This window comes from Tenrec ecaudatus, chromosome 14 (genome assembly GCF_050624435.1).
Source record: "Tenrec ecaudatus isolate mTenEca1 chromosome 14, mTenEca1.hap1, whole genome shotgun sequence".
Lineage (NCBI taxonomy): Eukaryota > Metazoa > Chordata > Mammalia > Afrosoricida > Tenrecidae > Tenrec > Tenrec ecaudatus.
Window position 1 is genome coordinate 125,681,430 of NC_134543.1, and position 24,634 is coordinate 125,706,063.

General features: G+C 48.0%; 1 protein-coding gene and 1 non-coding gene across 3 annotated transcripts in view; both read right to left on the reverse strand.

The window, feature by feature from the left end:
• The window catches only part of DAPK2 (death associated protein kinase 2), a 136,077-nt gene that overhangs the window by 23,337 nt on the left and 88,106 nt on the right, over positions 1-24,634 (reverse strand). For both annotated transcript variants that reach the window (XM_075530747.1, XM_075530748.1), the window contains exons 3-5: positions 22,980-23,201; positions 14,192-14,330; positions 2,549-2,678 (exon numbers count right to left, since the gene is read on the reverse strand). In XM_075530747.1, coding sequence (XP_075386862.1) covers positions 2,549-2,678; positions 14,192-14,330; positions 22,980-23,201 — 491 coding nt within the window. The remainder of the gene's footprint in view (positions 1-2,548; positions 2,679-14,191; positions 14,331-22,979; positions 23,202-24,634) is intronic.
• On the reverse strand, positions 10,231-10,356 carry LOC142427188 (U4atac minor spliceosomal RNA). Its single transcript, XR_012780000.1, has one exon. It is a non-coding gene; the product is annotated as a U4atac minor spliceosomal RNA (small nuclear RNA).

A 24,634-nucleotide genomic window follows, 5' to 3' on the forward strand; every position in this document is an offset into this window, starting at 1 on the left:
TTCCAAACTTATTTGGTCTAGTGCCCCCCCTTTCGAAAAAAAAAAAAAAGAATTGCTTAGCACCTCCCTGGCAATTTAAAGCGCTATCAATATAGAATCAAGTGTAGGTATCTGCTTTTATAGTCCCCCTGGATGGTTCCAGCAACCCTCAGGGGGTTGCTGGTTCCCCAGAATCACCCATTCTGGGGAAACAGTGGTATCCATGTTTTGAAATCTAGCCTATCATCTCTATTTAACTGAAATATGTAGTCCATTGGTATCTCTTTTCATTATATATGCATGGTGTGCAAGAGAAAGATGACGCTACCTTCCCCCATAAAAACTTAGAAAGTCTGAGAATTTCCTAGGGTTGTTACACACCCCTCTTTCCCCCACACTCTCTCAAGTTTTTGTTTTTTAATTAATGTCCTTCCTGTTTTCCCCCAACTTCTATATTTTAATGGTTACTCTTAAAATATACTGCAGATATCGAACACGTTCTAACACAAACCAAATTTTCATCTTCTCCTAACAATTCAAGAACCTTGAACATTAATGTTAACTGCTTGCTACTATCTCACTTCACTGTCTTCGGTTTTCAGTTCTGCCTTTTTAAACACAAGGAGTGCTGGTTGTGCAGTAGTTAAGCACTGTCTACTCACTGTAAAGTCAACCATTGAAACCCACCAGCCACTCCGAGGGAGAACGACGTGGCCATCTGCTTTTGTAATGATTGCAGTGTGTAAAACCCTCTGGGACCATCTATCCTATTACAGTGAGAGAAACCCTCTGGGACCGTCTATTCTATTGCAGTGTGGGAAACACTCTGGGTCCGTCTATCCTATTGCAGTGTGGGAAACCCTCTGGGGCCATCTACACTATCCTATTACAGAGTGGGAAACCCTCTGGGACCATCTATCCTATTGCAGTGTGGGAAACCCTCTGGGGCCGTCTATCCTGTTTGGTGGTCACTGTAAATCAAAATTAACTTGATGGCAACAGATTTGCTTTTGTTTTTTTACATTTCTACTGTAAAGGATGATAAGAAAAGAAGGAAACGTGTTTTTAATACTTTTCCTTCTTCATAGTCATTCTTTTAGATATAAATGTTTATAGTTGCCTAAAGTTTCGTGAAGAAGCCATGGTAGTGTCGTGAGAGCAGAGTTGGGCTGCTAGCCACAAGAGCAGCAGTTTAAAACCGAGAAAGATGAGGCGCTCTGCTCCCATAAAGATTGATAACCTCGGAAACCCACAGGGGCAGCTCCATGCTCTACTACAGGGTTGCTATGAGTTGGCATTGACAACGGCAAGGATTTTGGTTTGAGTTTGCTTTTAGTTGATTTCTTTGCTCACTATTATTTCTTTCATTCCCTTCTGAGGTCATTGTCCTTAATCCATACTTTACAAGTTCTGTTTGTTAAAGTCTGTTGGTGGTAAACTGTGATTTACTGCTTTGTTGTTTATTGTGGTGCATTGTTCTGCTCTCAGTCTAGAAATATAAATTTCCTGGGTACACAAATTCAGTTGCTTGGTTTTGATGAGACCACACCCTCCCTCCATCCTCTAGACCAGCAGTTCTCAACCTGTGGGTCACGAACCCTTTGGGGTTCATAATAGTAGCAAAATTATAGTTATCAAAAACTAAAATAATTTTATGGTTGAGGGGTCACCACAACACAAGAAACTGTATTAAAGGTTTGCGGCATTAGGAAGGTTGAGAACCACTGCTCTAGACCTTTCCAATTCTCCAACACGTGTGGGTAGATCTGGAAGATGACCTCCTTTTTCCATTGTGGGAGGTAAGTGCAGATCTTCAAAGTCAGCTTCTCTAAGAGCAGCATGTGAGGCCAGATGAGAAATTACCGTATATACTTGAATATAAGCCGACCTGAGTATAAGCCAAGGTACCTAATTATTACCTGGGAAACCAGAAAAACGGATTGACTCAAGTATAAGTCTAGGGTGGGAAATTCAGGATGTGAATCAACACAGAGACCAGAGGAGAGAGATGGAGCGCAGCCACAGACACATCCTTACCAGTTCTGTTGCCAGAGTAAATGAATCACTACAGGTGCTTCTGCAAACTGGAGCCATCCACGTCATAGGACGGCTCTGATTGGTTAGATGTGAGTAAACAAAATTCAAAGCCCTGCAGTGTCAGCGGGGCTTTGAATGAACAGTGGAGGAATGGCAATCACCCACGAGATGTTACACCTCGCTGGGGTACCACTGACCCGTGTATAAGCCGAACCCCAGTTTTTCAGCACATTTTTTGTGCTGAAAAACTCGGCTTATACACGAGTATATGCGGTACTTCTGCAAAGGCCTCTTGGCCCCACCTGGCCACCAGGCAGCCTTGTGGGCCCTGAAGTTAGCCCCCGACTCCTCACCCAAAAACTAGTATGGAATTTCATCCTCCTCACATCTTTGCCTAGAGATTTTTCTAGAGGACCCAGGGCATCATCTCTTAGCCCAGAGGCCACAACCCCAGACCTAGGGTCTGTCCCCAGGAGTTCTGAACTTCAGATCCCAGAGTCTCTGCTGGGAGACAAATATACCTAAAGCTCACCAACAAATTCTGGTGTCCCAAAGATGTTCTTGAACTCAACTCCATCTTCAATTTCATGAGCCAGCCCAAAGTCAATCAGCTTGATGTGTGGAATGGGAATATTCTTGTCTAACAGCATGATGTTTTCTGGCTGGAGGAGAAAAACAAGAAGGAAAGAAGAAAAAGCGGAAAAGATGGTAAGTAAAACACTGCTTTGTGTTCCTCCTCTGAGGTTTGGGGTGGTAGGTATTCTTTTCAGGTGACTAAAACCAAGTATACATTTTTTTGTTCCTGTGTCTTCCGTCTTCCCCTGCGAACTCAAAAGCAGGCAGAGTGCCACGGACAAGTGAGACCTGGGCTTTACTAAGGCTGCTGCTGACAGAAGTGGCGGCTTTGGCTTTAGTTCTCTTTATGAAAGGCCGAGCTGTTTATTGCAGCGCCTCTGATTTCCCATCTGTCAAATGGGCCCAAGGAGATGCCTGGAGCATTTCCTATAAATAAGATGCTCTATTTTCTGAGGTCGAGGGAAACATGCAGTCTCCCAGGGTGTGACTCTTACCCCTGAGTACTATATCCTTGGTTTGGGTCTGAAGGCCCCTTATTAAGCTCTTAAGCTACACCTCAGGTAAGTGTGTTAGAAACAGGTATTATGCAGCTTGGTGAGGTTTACCCCTTTTGACCTTGTTCTTCCTGATCGCCTCTGCCCCGTGCTAGTTGATTTCCTGTTGACAACACTTCCCTGCTCTCGACGAACTGTATGGCCCACAATTCTCTGTTGAATTAATTCAACCCTCAATAGGATACAGAGAAATGCACCTGATTTCCAGGGTAAATAATAACTTCTCAGGCTATTTCCAGTCCAGAAAATAGCTCTGACATAATAACAGCACGGAAATGTGCTGAAGCAAAGCCCTGCTTGGGTGAGAACCCAGGGATCTGAGCCTCCTCCTTTCTCCCATACCCCTGCTCCAAGTGGGGGTAGGTGAGCAGGTCTCTCAACTATACTCGTTTCCCTCCTGCCCCTTCCCAATATGGCTGTCCTAGACTCCTTTAAAAATGGAATGTCCTGAAGACATACAGCTACAGAATAAAACGTATGATGCTGTCTCTAAGGTTGAAGTAAATATGTAGTCTCTCACTGTGTGTGTGGCTCTTAACCTGGATACAGTACAACCTTGGTCTGGACTCTGGAGGCCCTTATTAAGCTCTTACGTGAGTTCTGTCTCAAGCAGCGAGAATATTGTGTGACTTAGGCACCACCCATTGATATCATTTCACACCCTCTATCTTGGTTATAATCAAGACAGGTAATAACCAGTGCTGGCAAGGATGTGGCGATTGGACAGCAACTGCAATGTGTTGCTGGTGTACTGGTGCTGCCGCTGTGGACAACAGGGTGCTAATGCCTCAAAGGGTGAAGCATGGCATCACCATATGATCCAACAAGTCCCCTCCATTCCCCCAGAGGAATGAAGACATCTATTCACACAAAATCTTGGCTACAAATGCTCATAGCAGTATTACTCATAATAACCCCAAAGTGGAAACAACTCCAATGCCCATGACTAGTGATTAAATAAGCACAGTGTGGTCGATCTATGCAATAGAACACACACACACACACACACAAGGAATGTGTGTTCTCCTCATGCTAACTGAAAGAAGTTGGTCACAACAGGTCACAAACTGTACGATCCCATTCACATGCAAACATCCAGGAGAGACAAACCTGCAGCAGTGGCAGTGGCTCTGAGGTTGCCAAGGGCCAGGAGCTGAGAAGGTGAGAGAACGACTGCTAAGGAGGACAGAACTTCTTTGAGGGGTAGTGAAAATGTTGCCAAACCTGATGGTAGTGTTGTTTGCACAGTTCTGTAAATCAATCACTTTAATAAGGTGATGATGGCATGTGGCTAACATAGATCTCAAGAATGTCTAAAAATTAAACAGATGTTTTAAAAAGTTGAGTGGCCTTGTTTCTCAGAAGGTTGACGTTCCCCACCTCTGTGCCCTGACATGCTTTTGCTCTCCCTAGAGTGCTCTGCGCTCAATCCCTGCCTGTATGTGCCAGTCTAACTCAACCCACCATGTCCCTGAGGACTTTCTTTTTCACCAGCCCTGAACAACACCCGCCCCCACCCCCTACCCCACCCCCACATATACATAAGTTCCTTTGCATTTAGTTGAGACTGTCTTGTGCCATTTGTCCAGCAGTCCTCTGCGGATCTTGTCCCAGCTCCCTGCTAGAGCCTGCATTAGACAAAGGCTTCGGTCTTAGGTCTTTGCATCTTGGCCCCGCTGCAATGGTGAGCTCAAGAGCTGACACCTTGAAGCAGGCAGCAACGTTTCAATGGACTGATGTTGAATCTTGACTGGAGATTAGCCTTAGATTTCCCGCCCCACCAACCCCAAATTTCCCGGCTCCCTGAAGTCTCTGTGACCTCAGGTCACAGCAGCTGGAAACTTTCACTCACTAAGGCATTTCCTTTTGCATGTTTTAAGTTTGTTTATTCTTCTTCCTCTCTGGAGAGTTCTCTCAACCTTATTTTAAAAACATGTCAAAGTCCTTTCCTAAGGCAGAGGAGATTTTCAGGTTGAAGGGGGGAGGTGAGGAGACAGGACCAAGGCAGGGGCTACCTCTAGTTCCTCTGACCAAGTCCCCTGGTGGCTGCCCATGGGCCCCAACTGCCTTCAGACAATAAGCTGGACCAGCCTGCCCTTAACTTCCTCCCCTGGCAGTTAACTTCTCCCTCCAACCCACATCCTGCTGGGGCTTCTCTGGAGGACCAGAATATGAGTCTTCCTTTACACCAAAGCATGCCCATGACTCAGGCTGCCAGCACAGGTCACGGAGCCCTGAGCCCCACTCTGCCTTGGCTAAAGGCAGAGTCTACCAAGATCTTCAGGGCCCTACAGCCTAGTTTCTCTTTTCATATCATAAAACAGAGTCTCTGACTAGGAAGACAACCAAGGTGGGTGAGCTAAAGGAGGATGGGGCCAGGAGTTAGTAGCTGGGAGGAAGAGATCTTGTCACTGTCTTCCAATGCACACACTGGGCTACTGGGACCAGAGGCACCTGTGGGTTTCTTTCAGTCCTGAGACCATGGCCAGGACCCCGTTGTCTATCCTGGACCTACCCCCAAGATGGAAATAGACAGAACCCTGTCATCGGGCTCCTCAACACCAATTGATGTTTCCTGCTTTCTTCACAAGCCACCAAGATCTGGCCCAGATGCTCAGTGGCTGACCAGGTGATTCAGACCCCATGTCTGCATCTTGCTTCTCACGATGCCCACCTCCGCCAACAGCCTGACAATACATACCCAGGAGGTACAGCAGGAACTAACATCTGCCACTTTTTACCAAGCCAAGCAGCACACTAGTGCCCTGCGCAGGCCTCTCAGCCACATACTGTTTCCATCTCAGCATCACAGAGGAGGAAATGTAGCCCCAGATTTGCTCCATGCTTAACAGCTCCTAAAGCAAAGTCAAGGTGGACTCTCAAGGTGGTCCAGCCTATGTCATCACCATCACATTACCCAGTCTAGGTAAGCACCTTCAATGGAGCCCCAAGAAAAAGCTTGCTGCCCTAGCATAATATCTAAGCCATTTGAATCTGTGTACCAGTGTCCCCAAGACACCTCTCCAGCCTCACTATCCATCGCCTGCCCTATACCCCCTCGAGGCAGGGATTTCCATTTCCCAAATGATACACTTCCATTCTTTGCCTGACTGCTCCTTGCCCTGAAATACCTTTCCTGGTCCTTTCAAAGTCCACTGCCAGCTTCTCCTCTCTGTGTCCATTTACTCCCTTCTTCAGTGAAGCTTTCTCTGATGTTGTGCTCCAAGCCCCTGGCGCTGGCATGGGTGAGAGCTGGTCCTAAGCTCTAGGTTGCTTTTCACAGGTGACACAGCTTTCCTAAACACATGATGGCCTTCTTGGGAAAACTCCCGTGTAGGGGCTAGTTTTAAGCTACCAGGAATCCCATGTGGTATCCTGCATGTGCATTAATGTGTGTGAAAGTGAACTAGAAAAAACGGGAAGTCCCTTCCCTTCAGCCTGGTACCTTCCTCTTCCGCCCCCGGGGCCTCCCACAGCTCCAGAGCGCTGCGCAGTGAGCTCAGGAGGGAGAAGGGATTAAGGCAGGCGCTGGCAGAGCAGCTTGCGATTCCAGCAAGACAGCAGTTCTCCATGGGTTTTGTCCACGGTCTTCTGCTCTCCTCTCCCACTTAGGGCAGGGGATTGAAAAAGAACCCAGACCCGGGTCATCGGAAATTCCAGTGCTAGGCTGTGTGCACTGAAACGACCACTTCCCCTCTCTGGGCCTTAGCCGCCACCACCCTCGCTATCGAATAGACACTGGGCAACACCCACAGCCCTTTGAGCTCTACCCCCTACTGAAGAGTCGATTCTGATGCCTAGCAATAGTGTGGGGCAAAGTAGGCCTGCCACTCTGTGGAAGCCCTAGGGCTTTCCATGCTGTACATCTTTCTGGGAGCAGAGAGCCTCACCCTTCTCCCATGTAGTAGATGGTGGACTCAAACTGTCAGCCTTCAGTTAGCTATTCAAGGCTTAACTCGATGCTTTAGGCACTGTGATGTTAAGGCAGTCCAACCTCCCACATTAGCTAGTCAAATTTCCACTGCTCTGGACTCCAAGGCAGGACGCGCAGACACTCAGGCCCCATCCCAGCTCAGGAAGGACAAGGCTGCTGGCCACAGGCGGCTGGGGTTCCAGTGAGACTGCCCTCTGGGGTTGTACGAGCCTGTGCGCACGCCTTGATTTCCTTCAGCCAAATAATTCACCCAAACCGCTGACGTCACTGGCTGCAGGGAGGGACCTGCTGACCAGAGAGAGGGATCCCATTCCGCAGTGCTGCCACTCCCCAGGCCCGAGCTCTCAGAGCTGTGGGTCTGTGCATGCCCGACACGCAACACTACCCAGGAGAGCGCGGGCACCAGGCTCTCCTGGATCCGGCCAGAGGTGTGGGCTGGGATGCCAACAGGAAGCTGGTCCTCCAGTCAGGACCTGTGCTGACGGATGATCCCCACAGACTGGACATAGCATGTGGGAAGTACCTGTAGGCTGACGGTGTCCTCAGGGGGATCGTGTAAGAAAGGACAAGTGGCAAGGCTTAGAATCAGGCAGGTAGGCAGGCAATTCAAATCCCAGTCTTGCCACTTAGAACCTGGTTGAGATCTAGGCAGGGTCACCAGGCCTCTTCGAGGCTTGGTTTCTCATCTGGAGTAGGGGGACATTTGCTGTGGCACAGAGTTATTCTGTAGATTCGGAAAAATTATGCATGTAAAGAGTGTTCCCCAGAGAGATTTGAGAACAGGGCACCTATGTTTGTTTGCTCTTCAGGGACGCTAGCACTGACACACTGCCCAAGGTCACTGGGCAGTGAGCTGAGCTAACCCTTCAACTTGAGACTGCAGACTCTGGACCAGTGCTTTCTCTCATATTCCCTGTTGCTGGGTGAGGCTATTCAGCTCAACAGAGCAGGGGCTGAACAGGGGTCCCATCAAGTCTGTAGTATGGGGACGAGGAAGCTGTTTGTGAATCTCTAACAGAAACGTCAACGACAGTCCCAGATTATTCTACTCGGGCTGTGCGAGGCGACTTGAGAAAGGCAGGCTGCTTGCTGCCAGGCCTCGGTGGGCCAGTTTCTAGGAGGCTGTGCTTCCATCTCCTCGTAGGGCACTGTGGACGAGACTACAGGCAGCCTCTCTCCACAAACCTGTCTCCGTCTGGCATTCAAGGCCCTCCGGCATCTCTGTTCCTACCGCTTGCCACCTCCAAGTCAAAATCAGCTAGTGCCCAGGTACCCAGGGTTTGGAAACCCGCACCGAAAAGGCCCCGTTATTAGACACACAGATTTGTATCCCAGTGGTGCTCCATGCTAGCTGTGTGCCCTTGGCAGCCTCCTGCCTCTCTGAGCCTTAGGCCATTCAAGTCCCATGAGGAAAACAAGACTGTTAATACCAGAAAGGGTTGAGGAGGCATACTTCAGCCCTAGGCAATGTCCCCCTTTCTAAAAAACAGATAGACCCTCTTGTAGAGAGTATTGTGTGAATAAAGCTAGTAAACAGACGCAAAGCACTTAAAGCAGAGTATGTGCACTGTAATGCTTAGCAATGTTGGCCCCCATCCTTACGACATCACCAGCGCTCCCACCACCACCACGAGCTGGCATAGAAATCACCGTGGCAAGATGCGTCACTGAGAAGCAGGGCATGCTGCCACTGGGGCTTCCTGGCTTGGAAATCCAATGGTTAAATTTGCAGGAAATCTGTGATTCATTTGTTAAACAGGGCTATTATTTAAAATTACGTTGAAGCTGTCAAGGAGCTCATTTTACATGGCCCCACACTCGACTCACCGAAGCAGGAGTCAATAAATCAAAGGACATAGTGCATTGGGGAAATATGCTGCATAAGGCCTCTTCAAGTGGTAAAGCGCCAAGATGTCACTTTGGAGATGAAGGTGCGCTTGGCCTAAGCACTCTATTATCTTTGATGACCTTATATGTATGTGAAAGCTTGACAGTGAATAAATCAGAGGAGAATTGATGCATTTGAATTGTGATATTATTTTTAAAATAATGAAATTACCATGGGCTCTGAGCAGAACAAATAAATCTGTCTTGGGAGTACAGCCAGAATGCTCCTTAGAAGTGGACTTCATCTTTGGACAGGGTGTCAGGAGGCTAGTTCCTAGGGAAGGCCATCGTGCTTTAGCTAGGCAGAGGGTCGGCTGAAAAGAGGAAGACCCTCAGCAAGACAGACTGGCACCGTGGCTGCACCATGGGCTCGTGCTCCAAATCGGCAGAGTGTTGCTGTTGCCCACAAGACGGAACCAGTGTGATGACACTATCAACGTTTTAATGAAAAGGGCTGCAGGGTAAGCATCGGGCTGCTGACCACGAGGTTGGTGGCTCAAAAGATTTGTTTGCTCCCACAAAGATTTATAGTCTCAGAAACCAAGGAGCAATTCCACACTGTTCTGTGAGGTCCCTAATAGTCAGAATGGACTTGATTGTAGTAGGTTTGGATTTTGGGATAGTTAAATAAATCACATTAAAAGCAAAGGTAACAAATATTTAAAACTCGCTTGCTTTTTCTTTACCATTATCTGTGCTTTTAAGATTGAATGTGCAATGGTATGTGTACACCGAGGCTTCGCTGTATCATGGTGCGCTGCTGCAGGGCTCTTCCCGGCTCCGCAGGCAGAGATTTCAGGCTGGTAGCTGGACATCAGCGGACAGTCTAATCCAGGCTTAGCTATATTGTTTTATTGATTTTAGACTTCAGAAAGTCACACGGAGAGGATGCTATTAATACGATTAAACTTCAATGGGCGTCAGGTCTGCAGCCTTTACTTTGTGAAGAGCACTGAATATTGGGAAGTCGTCTTCCAGGATTCAAACACAATCATCCGACTCAGCAGGCACTTGCATCACTGGTGAAGGAGTAAAATCCCAACGGACCTTTTGCTTGTTTCCCTTTCATATTACTTGTTAACCTCGACAAAAATATAGGCCAACATTCCTGTCAGAACCACATTCATCTGCATCCATAGGTTGGCTACTGATACGAGAGTTTGGCAAAACCAAGGACGCGCTCTGCAAATGAGTCAGCACTGTGAATTTACAATAGAGTGTTTTGGGGTTTTTTTCTTTCTTTTTCTTCCTTTGCTTTTCTTTTTTTCCAAAAACTGCATCAAAATAAAGCAGAGCTGTAACTAATGTGAGTGTGCTGCGTAGGCATTAGCAGTACTACCCTCACCACGCGTTCATTGGATAGTAGCAGAACCCCAAGGACAGGACGGTTTAATGGAGTGGTTTATTCTATTAATTGCAAATTGTGTCTTATGCACCTTTTTACTGGTAGAGTGTATAATACATTTAATTACTTGATGTCATCTTAGCAAGTTACTGAAGCTTCCTGAATCTCAATTGCCTGTTGTGTAAAAAGTAATAATACTTTGAACCTCCATGGGTGGCCAGTTAAGATAAAATGAGAGATGTGTAAGTACCCAACATATGACAAAGTCCCACACAGAGTTACAACATCCTCAGTATCATTCTGTGAATTCATAATAAGCAGACCTCAGTCTACTATGAGCAGATGAACAGCTCAAAGGATGATTTTAGGTATAGAGGAATTTAATGTTTTGGAATATCTGGTTCAGGAATTTACCTATCCTAATGCTGCTTTATTAAAATAATAACTAAAAAGCTCCCTCAAATTTCTGGGGTCTTGACTTATACACTTACATTGAATTTTCATGATTTGTTCTTTCTGTTTAAAATACCAGTCAGATCCATAGCTGAAAATCTCAAGCTGAATCAAGTTAGGGCAGGGATGGTATACGGAAAGGGAGAACACACCCATATACTGAGAGGGGAAATTTTCTATTCCAAAATAAACACAAAAACACCCTCTACCAGTCCTTTATTTGTGCTGGGTTCAAGTATCAGGGTGAGGTTACCAGGTAGTACCAAGCCCCACTTCCTGATGATCTGTCGGCTGAGAGGCACATCTGAAAACAGGTCTGGTGCTGACCATTCCTGAGTGGGCAACCAGCCCCTGTGTCTCTCCCATCTATGAAGATACAGGGCACCCCCACCTCCTACCTCAACAGGCCTTTCTGTGGTGCAGTGGCAGAACATGCCGGGCGGGCTCCACTCGGCAGAGGCATAGAGCTTACCCCTTGGGAGTGGGTGAGTGTTGGCGAGTCACAGTTCCCATCGAGCTCAGGTGATCTCCCTGCTGACCCTCACTGTGGCCATCTCCCAGTAGACACTGCTCTCCTGGACGATACTGATGCTTGTCACTCCACCCCATGGCATACAGTAGACCACCACTAAATGCCCATGCCATTGAATTTTAGTTGAAATCTGCCTACAACCTCTTTTGTATTTTCCAGGTGAGACTTGAAAGAGTCGTGAGCATCTATGTCGGTGTGCATTTGGTCTTCACTCAGACATTCCTCGCCCGTTCACTCATCCATTCACCACCGCGTGACTGATCATGTGTTGGGCATTGTGCTAGATACAATCAGTAGACAGTGACTTAGACAGTGCTAAAGGCTCACTGTAAATGTCTGTACGAACAAACTACAAGAGAAGCAGATGGGCAGGGCAGGTCTTGGTGATGCTTTTAGGGGACGGCAGGGATGAGAAAGGCTTCCCAGAGGACATGATGGCATATCTGCTGGCCCTCACGGGACAGACAGGAGACCAAGGGCAGAGAAAAGGAAGAGCAACAGCATCCAGGGCTGGGAACAGCACGGACAGAGGGGGGAGAGAGCCCACAATAGATGGCCACCAGCTCATCTCCCAGGACTCTCGTTCTAGAGTGGGGAGAGGTGGATGAGGCCAGACACCGGGCTAGAGCTGCTGGAGCACGCTGTGACTGCCATGCTGACAACAAGCTTATCTGTCCTCAGGGTCACAAGGTCCCATTGCAGGTCCCATTGCAGAGTGTCAGACAAGAGCATGCCCTGAAGGACCTGTTCTACCTGGGCTGCTCAGTTGACATTCTCCCTTCTTTGCTCTGCCACAGGCTGGGCTCGTCTCAGGAGCGGAGTCTCAGCCCAGCCCAATACCTAAACCTCAGTGGAGCTCAGCAAATACAGGCCTGGGCAAGGTCATTCAATGTCCAAGTGCAGGGCTAAGCTGTCTCTGCAGCCACTTGTCCCTTCACACCAGAAGATGAGTGTGGAGAAGAGATCCTGGGCCAGGGCTCAGAGAGACGACATGGTGGCTGCCTTCCTGGGGCAGTGTGGGAAACATCTGAGCCTAGCCTGACTGTCTTGGTGAGGAAGAACAGAACATAACCAGGGAAGGAAAGCAGAGCCCCTCTCTTGCGGAATCAAAATCAGGAAGCAGAATGTGAATTGTCAATGGTAAAAAAATACACCAACCAAAAAGTCTACTCCAAGCTCCTGGCTAGACCTGCTTCTTAATTCCCTAGCTAGTGGAAAGTTCCAGTGAGGGGGCATGCATGCCCACATGCTGGCTTCAGGAAGTGTCTACCTGCTCGTGAAGCAATCCCTCTGAGCTCCAGCTACTCATGGTTTCCTGCAGTTGCGTAGTAGCTAGGGCTGGACCAAGGGGCCCACAGGTGGGGGAGCCAGAAGGCTCAGAGCCCACGCTGGTCTATGGACACATGGCGGTGGGTTCGGATTCTCAGTATCCTCCCTTTCCACGCATCTAGAGGGAACCCAGGTGGTGGGATATGTCTGTCTCTGAGCCCACAGCGGGAGCCCCACCTAGCAACCAAGCCTGGCTCTCTGCTGAGCAATTTAACAGGGCTTGTGTGCTAGTCTATCAGGATGCAAAACACTGTAACTAGAGTTGTGTTTTCTTTTCCTCTATTCTGGGAAGGGAAATAATAATAGCAGCTACTATTACTGGGCACAAATTCAAAATTCGGCACCCAGTGCTTCTCTTTAACCCTGCAGCAAGCCTACCAGGCAGGTACAATTATTATCATTTACACTGAGACCAAAAGACGGAGGCTCTATTTTACCCTCCCTCCTTGCCCCTTTGGCCTCTCTAATTGGGTAAAGTTCAACTTTCATGGCTTAGCTCCCGCATCCTGCCTGGGTCTGCCTCCTACCTTCCCTGAGCTCTCTGCCTGTATCTTCCTGAGTGCATCAGACTGGCCCAGGACAACTGCTGGTCTCTTCCCTTCTGTTAACTCCTACCAGTCTTTCAGAAATCAACACAAACACTACATCTTCCAGGTGCCTCCTCTCGGATAGTCCAATCTGGCTTAGGTGCTCCCACCCACCCACCCTTTGAAGGTTTCCCAGCCTCCTGTGCTTCCCTCTTTCCATCAAGCATGTCTAACTGTCGACATTTCACCGCTCTCGCCTGCTGTATGTTCCTGGACTGAAGGAACTAAGCCCAGATGGGGACAGGGTTAACTATGTATCTGTGGCAGCCACCCGGCACCCAGCATCATAGGCATGTCTCATTTTCAAAATGAACCTGTTTCCTCTCCAGTAATAGGTGCTCTGATATGGGGAGTAGAGGATCATTAGGTCTGGGGTGTCACATCAATCCATGCCTTTGAACTCAGATTCTAAGGGAACTGAGTACTCTGGGATTCACGTGAACTTTCTTGACCCTACAGGCCACACACTGGCCCTAGAAGCAGTTTTAAGGCCATCATTTGGGGTGGGGCAGAGAGCTAGAGGTCCCTGAGCTCCAAGTCTATCCATCTCTGGTCAAGAAATGCTGGAGGCCGAGCTGAGCTGGGTCTGGAGAACCCACCACGCTTCGCAGTCCTCTCCTCAGGCATCTGAGCTCTGCCTGCGTCGGGGTCAGCACTTGCTTACTGCAAAGCTCAGTCTTGCAAAACGTGTTTCCTGCCATTGGACTGCTTATTAACCTTCCATCCCACCTGCTTCCTGAAAGAGATAAGGCGGTGGACTCTGATGAGGAAGCCCCTTGCAGCCCGCCCCTCGGTGCAGAAAACCAGCAATGCCGACTGAAACTGGAGAGGTAGGCCCTCTCCATGGAGTTCAGGTTCAGCTGTAAGGTGGGGCTAGAGGGCCAGGTGGGCTCTGGGCCCCTGGTGGCAAGGACACTTTGAGAGACAGGGTCCCTTCTTCCCAAATCCTGACTCTATACCCTTGATCCCCTCACTGACCTTGAGATCAAAGTGCGCAATCTTCTTGGTGTGAAGGTAATGCACCCCTTCCAGGATCTGCTTAATGAAGCTGGTGGCCTCCTCCTCACTCAGTGATTCCTTCTGCGCCAGGAAGTCGAAGAGCTCTCCTCCAGACACTCTGCAAGACACCGGGGGTGAGGGGATGGGGGGGGGAGCAGGTGTCCAGGCCTAGCCAGAGCCTGTGGGTAGGAGGCCAGGCTGGTGGTACAGCTGCTGACCTGACCCCTCAGCCACCCTGTAGCAGAAGCCCCCTCACCCATCTCGGCAGCTTTGTCCAAGGCACCAGGGGCTGGCTTTATTTCTAGCTCCTGCCTTCTTCTCTTTGGGTCATAGGGTAGGGACCATCCTTAGCTGGGCATCTGAAGGGCCTCAGGCCCTGGCTACCCTGGAGTTACCCCCTGCCCAGAGAGCCCAAGGAAGCTGAAGGCAGACATGAGTGCCATGGTGCAAATGCTGGGACAGAAGGCTGGAGATGGCAGGTTCCGGAGCAGCTGTGGCGCCTGACATGTCACAACTCACTGCCCCTCCAAGCTTCAGTTTCCTCATCTGCAGAATAAGCAGACTAAGAAAGAGAATTTTCTTTGGGTTTATGAAAGGTATCATCTCTACAGGCTCCCCCACAAGAATACAGACAGGTTTTCTAATTTACACATTAAACCATTCATTATTCCATTCTCTAAAAACCCTAGAGCAGGGGTCCTCAAACTTTTTAAACAGGGGGCCAGTTCACTGTCCCTCAGACCCGTTGGAGGGTTGGACTATAGTTTAAAAAAAACTATGAACAAATTCCTGTGCACACTGCACATAGCTTATTTTGAAGTAAAAAACAAAACGGGGCAAAATCACCCGGAGAGCCGGATAAATGTAGTTTGAGGACCCCTGCCCTAGAGGGCATCTTTTGTCCTTATATTCTGTTCACTCGCCCCCTACAGGTGATGTGAAGAACTAGTGATTTCACTCATGGCCATGAGTTGATGTTGACTCATAGCAACCCAATAGGGCAGGGTAGAGCTGCCCCTGTGGGTCTCTGAGACTGTACCTCTTTATGGGAGTAGAAAGTCCCATTTTTCTCCCAAGGAGCAGCTGGTAATTTTGAACTACTGACCTTGCAGTTAGCAGCCTAACTTGTTAGCAGCCACTAACTACTCCACCACGGCTCAGGACTGGAAACCTATGGGGTAAAGAGAGTCTCCTGGGCCTTAGGGTCACCATATAAAATAGGAGAGGGTTATTTGTTAAGTCTGACAACTCTCCTGGGCTTGTCTGTCCTCCAGCCAAGCCTGGGGTCCTAGCAACACTGTGACCCTGCCAGGCTCGGGTAAGGTCCAGGATCGCCCTAGGGAAACAGTGCAGCAAGGGACCTCAGTCAGGGGGGCCAAGATGTCAGGACAACCTAGAGAATTTGTTCAATTGCAGATCCCCAGGGCATACTTCAGAGCTTATCAAGCGAGAGCTGCCTTAGGACTTGTATTTTTACAATCACAACAACATAAAAATAACTAATAAATAGCCATTACTCTCTGCCAGGAAATGAGCTGCATGCTTTGTGCATGTTATCTCATTCACTCAGCACATTACCCTATCAGGATTTATATCAGCGGTTCTCAACCTGTGGGTTGAAACCCCTTTGGGGGTTGAACAACCCTTTCACAGGTGTTGCCTGATTTATAACAGTAGCAAAATTACAGTTATGAAGTAGCAACAAAAATAATTTTATGGTTGGGGGGGTCACAACATAAGGAACTGTAATAATGGGTCACGGCATGAGGAAGGTTGGGAACCATTGATTTTACATTATTATTTTTCTAATTTGACTGTTAAAGAAGTAGAGGCTCAGAGAGGTTAAGTGACTTCCCTGGAACCACACAGCTAATCGGTAGTAGATCTACAACTAGTCGGTCTAGTCAGTAGTAGAGTTAGGATTCAAACTAGGCAGAGGGACCCTCAAACACTGTATCACACCGAGTGTTGCAGATGATTCCTGTCCCAGCTTTGGGAGTCATCTCCCTGCCACCTTTTCTCCTTTCCTTAGAAATGTCCAAAGGCACACCTGGACCCACTGATTAATATTAGCCTCCTGAAAAGTGGAACAACTGGACATAATGCAGTACAACAGGGAGCTAGTCAGGGTGCAGTGTAGCAATGATGAAACATACCCTTTCCTCAATGATGAAACATGTACCTTTCCATCTGTAGGTAACGGAACATACCCTTACAGAAGGGTCGCAGGGAGGAGATGAGCCAGTTAGCGTGCAGTATAGCAACAATGAAACATACAACTTTCCTCCTATTTTTAAATGCTTCCTCCCCACCACTATCATTATCCCAATTCTGCCTTACAAATCCAGCTAGCCCAGAGGATGTACACTGGTATAGATAGGAACTGGAAACACAGGGAATCCAGGACAGATGATCCCCTCAGGACCAGTGGTGAGAGTGGTGATACCCAAGGGTGAAGGAAAGGTAGGGTAGAAAGGGGGAACTGATTACAAGGATCTACATATAACCTCCTCCATGGGGGACGGACAACAGAAAAGTGGATGAAGGGAGACATCGGATGGTACAAGACATGACAAAATAAAAATAATTTATAAATTATCAAGGGTTCATAAGGGAAGGGAGTGTGGAGGAAGGGGGAAAAATGAGAAGCTGATACCAAGGGCTTAAGTGGAGAGCAAATATTTTGAGAATGATGAGGGCAACAAATGTACAAAAGTGCTTGATATAATTGATGTATGGATTGTTTTAAGAGCTGTGAGAACCCCCAATAAAATTATCATTTAATAATTAAAATACTTTCAATTATTAAAAATAATTTGACATTTAAATAAATAAAAATGGTTAAAGTTATTATCAGAGATGCATGCTAAAGTGTTTGCAAGTGAAATTTCACGATGTCTGGGATTTGCTTTAAAATATGCCAATAAACAAACTAATCCAAACAATCAGGACTAGAGGAAGTAGGACTCTTAGATAAGTCAATATGTGAGAACCTGAAGCTGGGTGACACATGAGGGTTCTCCCTGAAAGCCTCCTCAGGAGTCACCCTGATCAGCACCCTGATCTCAGACTCCCAGCTTTCAGGGCTGAGATAATACATCTCCGCTCTTGTAAGCCCCCCAGTTTGTGGTGTTTGATAGAGCAACCCTAGGACACCAACCCAGAGGGCAGAAAGAGTATCTCCATCATAGACTTGTTATGGAGAACAAATGAGTTGACTCGTCCAGGGACGCATTCAGCATGGTGAGTGGCCCACAGAAAGCTCTGTTGGTGGAGGCTCTGTCCCTGTTGTGATTATTAGTTTGTCACATGTACTTAGTGCAACCTTATGTGCCTGGAGAAGGTGCTGGATATTCAATGAGACTTAAGTAAGGCCTTGAAGAATGAGCAAGGGAATGAGGACAGGCACAATGGATAGTGGACAACACCCAAGAAGGCCCAGAGAGGGCAACTGTCGGTTGTATTAGGTCCCTAGGCACAGGCTAGCCTTGGAGGCGAAGACCTGCATAAGAATGGTAGTTGCCATAAGCAAATGTGGTGAAAAAAGCTGATGGTGCCCAGCTAGCAAAAGATAGAGGGTATGGGGTCTTAAAGGCTTGAAGATAAACAAGCGGCCATCTAGCTGAGAAGCAACAAAGCCCACATGGAAGAAGCACAACAGCCTGTGCGAGAGCACAGGGTGTGAAAGGGATCAGGTATCAGGCATCATCAGAACAAAAAAATCATATCATTGTAAATGAGGGGGAGTGCTGAGTGGAAACCCAACGCCCATCTGTAGGCAATTGGACATACCCCTACAGAAGGGTCGCGGGGAGGAGACGAGCTAGTCAGGGTGCAGTGTAGCAATAAGAAAACATACACCTTTCCTCTAGTTCCTGAATGCTTCCTCTCCCCCCACCACCCACTATCATGACCCCAATTCTACCTTACAAATCTGGCTAGACCATAGGATGTACACTGGTACAGATAGGAACTAGAAACACAGGGAATCCAGGGCAGATGATTCCTTCAGGACCAGTGGAAGGGTGGGGATACCAGGAGGGTCAAGTGGTAAGGGTGGGGATACCAGGAGGGTCGAGGGAGGTTGGGGTCAACAGGGGGAACTGATTACAAGGATCTACATATAACCTCCTCCCTGGGGGATGGACAACAGAAAAGTGGGTGAGGGAGCTGTCAGACAATGTAAGACATGACAAAATAATAATTTATGAATTTTCAAGGGTTTATGATGCAGGGGGCAGCATGGAGGGAGGGGGAAAATGAGGAGCTGATGCCAGGGGCTTAAGTGGAGAGCAAATGTTTTGAGAATGATGAGGGCAATGAATGTACAAATGTGCTTGACACAATTGATGTATGATGTATGGATTGTGATAAGAGTTGTATGAGCTCTTAATAAAATGATTTCTAAAAAAAGAATGGTAGTTGTGGTGTCACTTACTAGCAAGTCACTCTCAGCCTCAGTCTTTTTTCATCTGTCCAATTGGATTATTTTTTTAAATCTCCCCAATTGGCATAAAATAGTCTACAAAGAAAAGGTCCTACATCCTCCTTTGGTAAGGAGTGATTGGGGTCTTAAAAGCTCATGAACAGCCAACTATTGGTCTCACCCTATCCCGAGGAATGCAGAGTGATAAAAATTGAAGATGCATGGAAACAAATGGCTAATAGACCATTTGAACATCCATCTCCATGACCTTCAGAGGAGGAGATGATGCCCCGCTACCACTATTAGAAAGCCCCGAATTGAGGGGGAGAGAAGTGTGGAACAAGACTCAAAGCCTTCAAAGAGACCAAGCTAATGGTTGGATAGAGACAGTTGGAACACCTGAGACTAGGATCTTTAATCACCCTTTGTCTGGAAATGAACTCACCCCCATGGCTGAATTTTCAGCCAAAGGATAGACAGGTCTAAAAAGAGAACAGTAAACCTAGTGAGATACACACACCTTAGAATAATGCCCCATTTGAGATCCGAAGAGCCACATTTACCCAAGGGCAACGTTCAGAAGGGCTAAGAAAGGAGGAGGCATGGGAACAGGAAACACAGGGATGAAGCAGAATAAATGAAGTTACATTGTGGGCATTGCAGTCCCTGTGATAAACAGTGTGTATGAATTATTGAATACAAAACCGATGAACTGCTCTGTAGACCTTCGCCCAACTCACACTAAAAGGTTTTTGCTTTTCCCCCAAATATCCCTTAATGGGCAGACGGATGAATGTCAGGGAGGGTGTGTTCCTGCTCTGTGGGTTCCTTAAGGGCAGGAGCCAGGTGTTACGTTTTGGTCTTTATGTCTCCCATGTCTGGCACATAATAGTTGAAGGAGAAGAGCAAGACAAGGTGGCGGTGAAACGGGGGTGGGGTGGGGGTGCGAAGAGGCAGGGAAGAGAGATGGTGCCCCAGGCATAATGTCTGCTAGGGCTGCAGAGTCCCTCTCAAGCAGCTGCTTGAACCCTGGGATGGAGCCTGATTTGCAATTCTTCCCTCCTGCCAGGTGGGTGAGTTCGTCCTTGCCCCAACCAGGGCAGGTGCCAGCATCTGGAGCACCCTTGCAACTGCTGAAAGAATAGCCTGTAAACCTTGGTCAAAGGACCGGCCCAGTGAGCCCAATGCTTCACCAATTTAGACTCAGTCTTGACCTTTAGGTAGGGCATTTGAGAATTCCATGGCTCAGCTTTTCTTTAGACAAAACTTGAAGTCTCATTACACTTTAAGGGGTTGAAGATTGAAGGTGGAGAGGCGGAATCTTAATGTAATCTTGAACAAGTGCTGTGAGAGCCTAACAAAGCCCTTGAAATCAACAGCACATATTTATTTGGTGGTAGTGGTGAAAGAAGGTTTGGCTTAGAGTTGATTAAGTATTCGCCACCTTTTCAGTGTGCTCATCGTCCCCAGCATTGTCTCACTTGAGCCTCACTTCCCTCCTGAAAGGTTAATGGAACAAACTACTGCCTCCATTTGGCAGCTCAGCTGAGGCTCCAGGAGAGCAAGTGACGAGCCCAAATTCACACAGATAGTAAGACGCAGAGCCAGGATTGAGGTCTGGATCTTCCCAACCCCGCTCCATGTGTTCTCTACACGCTCTTTTCACATTACAAAGCTTGCGTTTCAGCTACAAGAAATAACGTTTCAACCTATCCCAAGCACTGGGCGGTTGGTCCTCTGGCATCCCTGTTCATTACACTGGGCTGTCATTTGCTGTCAGACTAGACTCTTTGCTTTCATAACACCTGATACAGGAAAGATGCTCAACCCACCAGCTGCTCCTGAGGAGAAAGATGAGGCTTTCTACTCCGGTGAAGAGATAACCTTTCTCCTCAGGAGCAGCTGGTGGATTTGAACTGTGGGTAACAGCTGGAAGCATAACCCCTACACTACCAGGGCCCCTCTACGGTATAGTAGTCTATACCATCATGACACTATTCTAAATGTGTTCTTTCACTTGATCTCTTATTCAACAGCTATATACTGAGAATCTCTCTTGTGTCAGGGCTGATAAGGTTGCAGGCGAGCAAGACAACTCTTCCGGCGTTGCGGGTGGTACTAGTTAAACATCAACATCCCTCTTTGAACAGGAGGAGGCTGTAAGAACCTAAAAATGTCGGCCTCTGACCTAGTCCACCCCTTAAAGAATTGACTCAGAAGAAAAGGGGTAAGTTTTAGGAAGACAATTATTTTATGGTAGTAGACTCTGCTAATCGTGAAAAGCCAGAAAAAAGAAAAAAAACCCAAATGTCTGAAAACAGGAAATAATATTGCTATGCAATTCAATGAAACCTGGTTGTATCAGTAAAAAGTTACTATAATTTCTTTTCATTTGCTGTATTTACTTTTAAGAAATGGATTGGCCATCCCAACAAAGGTGGATTTGTCATTTCCTGCTAGAAATCAGCATGCTACCTGCTAAGTCATGCATGCCATACCTGGGGGCGCCCACCAGGCTCTGCGTGGGCCAAGCAGCCATATGCACCAACTGATAAACTGGCTAGGAGGTTTTGGAGAAATGCAGAGGACACTGGGAGTTACCGACAAGGAAAGTCAGGATGATTTCTATTCACTTAAGCATTGAAATGCTTAATTTAAGAACCTTATGTGAGAGTATGCAAATACCCATCTGCTTCTTAAAACTATATCCTGGCAAAGCCAGAGCTTAGTTCTCCGATTAGAATGAGCTAAAATGTCAGGTGTCCCATGACCCGCCGGTATAAGCAGACTAGGTAAGGGTGGCATCCTAGTTCACAGATGGCACATGGAGCTCAGAAAGGTGAGATGACGTGTCCAAAGTCACAAAGTCAGGGATTGTGAAGGCCGAAGGCACCACTCCTCTGCTAACTGGCAAAGATGCACATGCTCCTGATGCTCAGAACATCTCCAACACAGTGTCTTGATGTTTGATATGGTACCCAGCTGCCGAGACGTGTGTCACAATCCAACTCAGGCTTGTTATCTGGCAGAGGTCTGTCTCCCCCATGTCATGGAAAGGCGCGAGGGGAACATCCAAATGGTCAGCTAATCTTAGGAAACGTGGTGTCACCTACTCAACCAAGGCCTGAGAACTCGCCCCACTAAGCCAGCATCAGGCCACCTCATGGCTGGTGCTCATGGCTCGTACTACACCTCACTAAGGCTACACGGGTTACCTGGCCTCAAGCCATGCTCCGCCACGTCCCAGCTTCCACTTACTAATATCCTGGCCTCTCAGTGCTCTCGCCAGTAAAATGGGAATGATGAATGTTTGTACAGCAGAATTGCTATGAAGATTAAATAGGTCATAGTGGAGCACCCCTATTTGATGGCACTGCCTGGCTGCCAACACAAAGGTTGAACCCACCAGTCACTCCACAGGAGAAATATGTGGCAGTCTGCTTCCAGCTTTGTAGACTCTGGGGACAAGTCTACAATAACTATAATAAGGTAGCTATACATCAGAATCAACCCAAAAGGATGGAGTTGGCTTGGTTTGGGTTTATTTCCACAATGCTCTTTCTAAGACACTTCCCTTATCACAATGATTGTGAGGCATGAACAAAATGACAGACATGGAGCACCCAGCAAATATCTAGTCTATAGTAGATGCTCCTTATGGTGGCCTGGTGGGTTATGCGTGGGGCTGCTAACTGTATGGTTGGCAGTTCAAAACCACCAGCTGCTCCATGGGAGAAAGACGAGGCTTTCACCTCCCAGAAGCAGTTATATTCTCTGGAAACCCAAAGGGGCAGTTCCAGCCTGCCCTAGAGAGGCACTCTGAGTCGGAATCGACTCAATAGCAGGGAGGGTTTGTTTTGTTTGAGGTGTTCCTTAAATAATAGCTGTCATCAGCGCAAGAAAGGGGTCAAACAGCACACACAGAATGGATTTTCCCCAGGAAGGGGCTGGAGAAGAGCTTCCCAGAGTCCAGAGGATGTTGGTTCTTCCCCTCCAAATCCCTGGTGGCATCCTTTCCCCTAGTATACCCCGACTTCTGCGCCCTCTCGGTTTCCCACTTGCTTGCCAGTCAGGAAATGACCGCAGCAGCAGTCATTTCTTCCTCTGAGTCCCTGGAGTCCACTAAATTCAGACCCCGGCCTTCCTCACTGCTGCTCAGCAAGCCTGCACCTCCTCCAGCCTAGTTTCAGGAGGACGACGAAGGAAACCTAGAAACTTCGGAGGAACGTCGCTTCTCTCTAGGTCGACCTTGGGTATGATGCTGCTGCCCTCTAGGGCCTGTGGTCGGGTGCTCCGCCCCACCTCCCCCGCACCGACACACACCCAGACACCCCTACTCACAGCTCGAGGATGAGCACCACATCGGTACGGTTCTCGTAGACGTCGTGCAGCGTGATGATGTTGGGGTGCAGCACCTGCCGCAGGATGCTCACCTCCCGCTCGATCTCCTCCTTGCGCACGCCCCGCCTGCTGGCCCGGCTCTGCCGCTTCTTGATGAACTTCGCTGCATACTCCAGCCCCGTGCTCTTCTCCCGGCACTTCTTCACGATGGCGAACTGGCCGCTGTGGGGACACACAGTCAGGCAGTTAGGGCCTCGCTGTGGCTGTTAGCCACCAGGCGCCGCCGCTCATTCAGTCATTCTGCCAGGACAGGACAAAGTACGCCGCCGTCCAGCATCCTTGCCTAGTGTCAACTCGTGATGCAGGCGGTGCAGGTGCTGCGCAGCTGCTCGGACCCCAGGAATCCTCCACCTTTTACTAGTGTTGGCAACCGCAGTATACAGATATGAACACCGATGCCGGGAGGGATTACTGATCTGATTAGGATGGCAGAGCCTCATTGCTCCCAAGCCTCGGCTAGAACCCAAGGCTACTATGCATTAGATTATGCGTTGAGGAAAGACACAAAGGGGAGTGGTGCTCAAAGAGATCCGCATGGCCAAAATACAAACAGCACCCGGCATCAGCTTGCGTCCCCTGATCTGGGGGAAAGGACAACTTCACGCATTTGGAATTGTGAGAGGGCAAACCCATCCACTATCAGTAAGTTGATTCTGTCTCATTCGGACCCAATAGGACAGGGTAAAGTTTCCCTATAGCGTTTCCAAGACTGCAAATCTTGATGAGAGCAGACAGCCTCACTTCTCTCCCACAGAGAAGCTGATGAGTTTGAACCACCAACCCTGTGGTTAGCAGTCCAACACCTAACCCACTGCACCACCAGTGCTCCTTGCAAGAAGACAAAGCATCTCATCTTACACCTCTGCTCCCAAGCCTGCTCCTAGCAAATACACTCTCAATTATATGGCCTGAGCCAAACAACAGGGGAACCACGCGATATGTAGTCTTTGTGACTGACTTCTTCCATGTGACATGTGTTTAGGGTTCATCCATGTCATAGCATGTAGCTCTACTTCACTCTGTCCATTGTTTGCATTTGCCACATTTTGTTGTCCCAGTCATCAGTTGTGTTGGTCATTTGGGCTGTTTCTACTTTGGGGCTATTATGAATAATGCTGGTCTGAACATGTGTGGGAACATACACTTTCCTTTCCCTTGGGTGTAGAATCCCGTTTTCTAAGAGTGGAACTGCTGAATGCTATGGGAACTCAGTGTCTGACCTTTGAGGAATGGCCAGACTGATTTCCAAGGAGACTGCACCATTTAGCACGGCCACCGACTATGCAGGAGGGCTCCGATTTCTCCACACGCCTTCCAGCACTTCGTGTGATCCGCCCTGTGGATCACAGCCATCTCAGTGGGCATGAAGCAGCATCTCGTTGTATGTTACATGTTTTCCTTTTTTTAAATCATTTATTGGGGCTCATACAACTCTTATCACAATCCATACATACATCAATTGTGTAAAGCACACTTATACATTCATTGCCCTCATCATTCTCAAAATATGCCTTCCACTGGCGTTCCTGGAATCAGCTCATTTTCCTTTTTTCCCTACCACTCCCTCCTCCCTCATGAACCCTTAATAATTTATA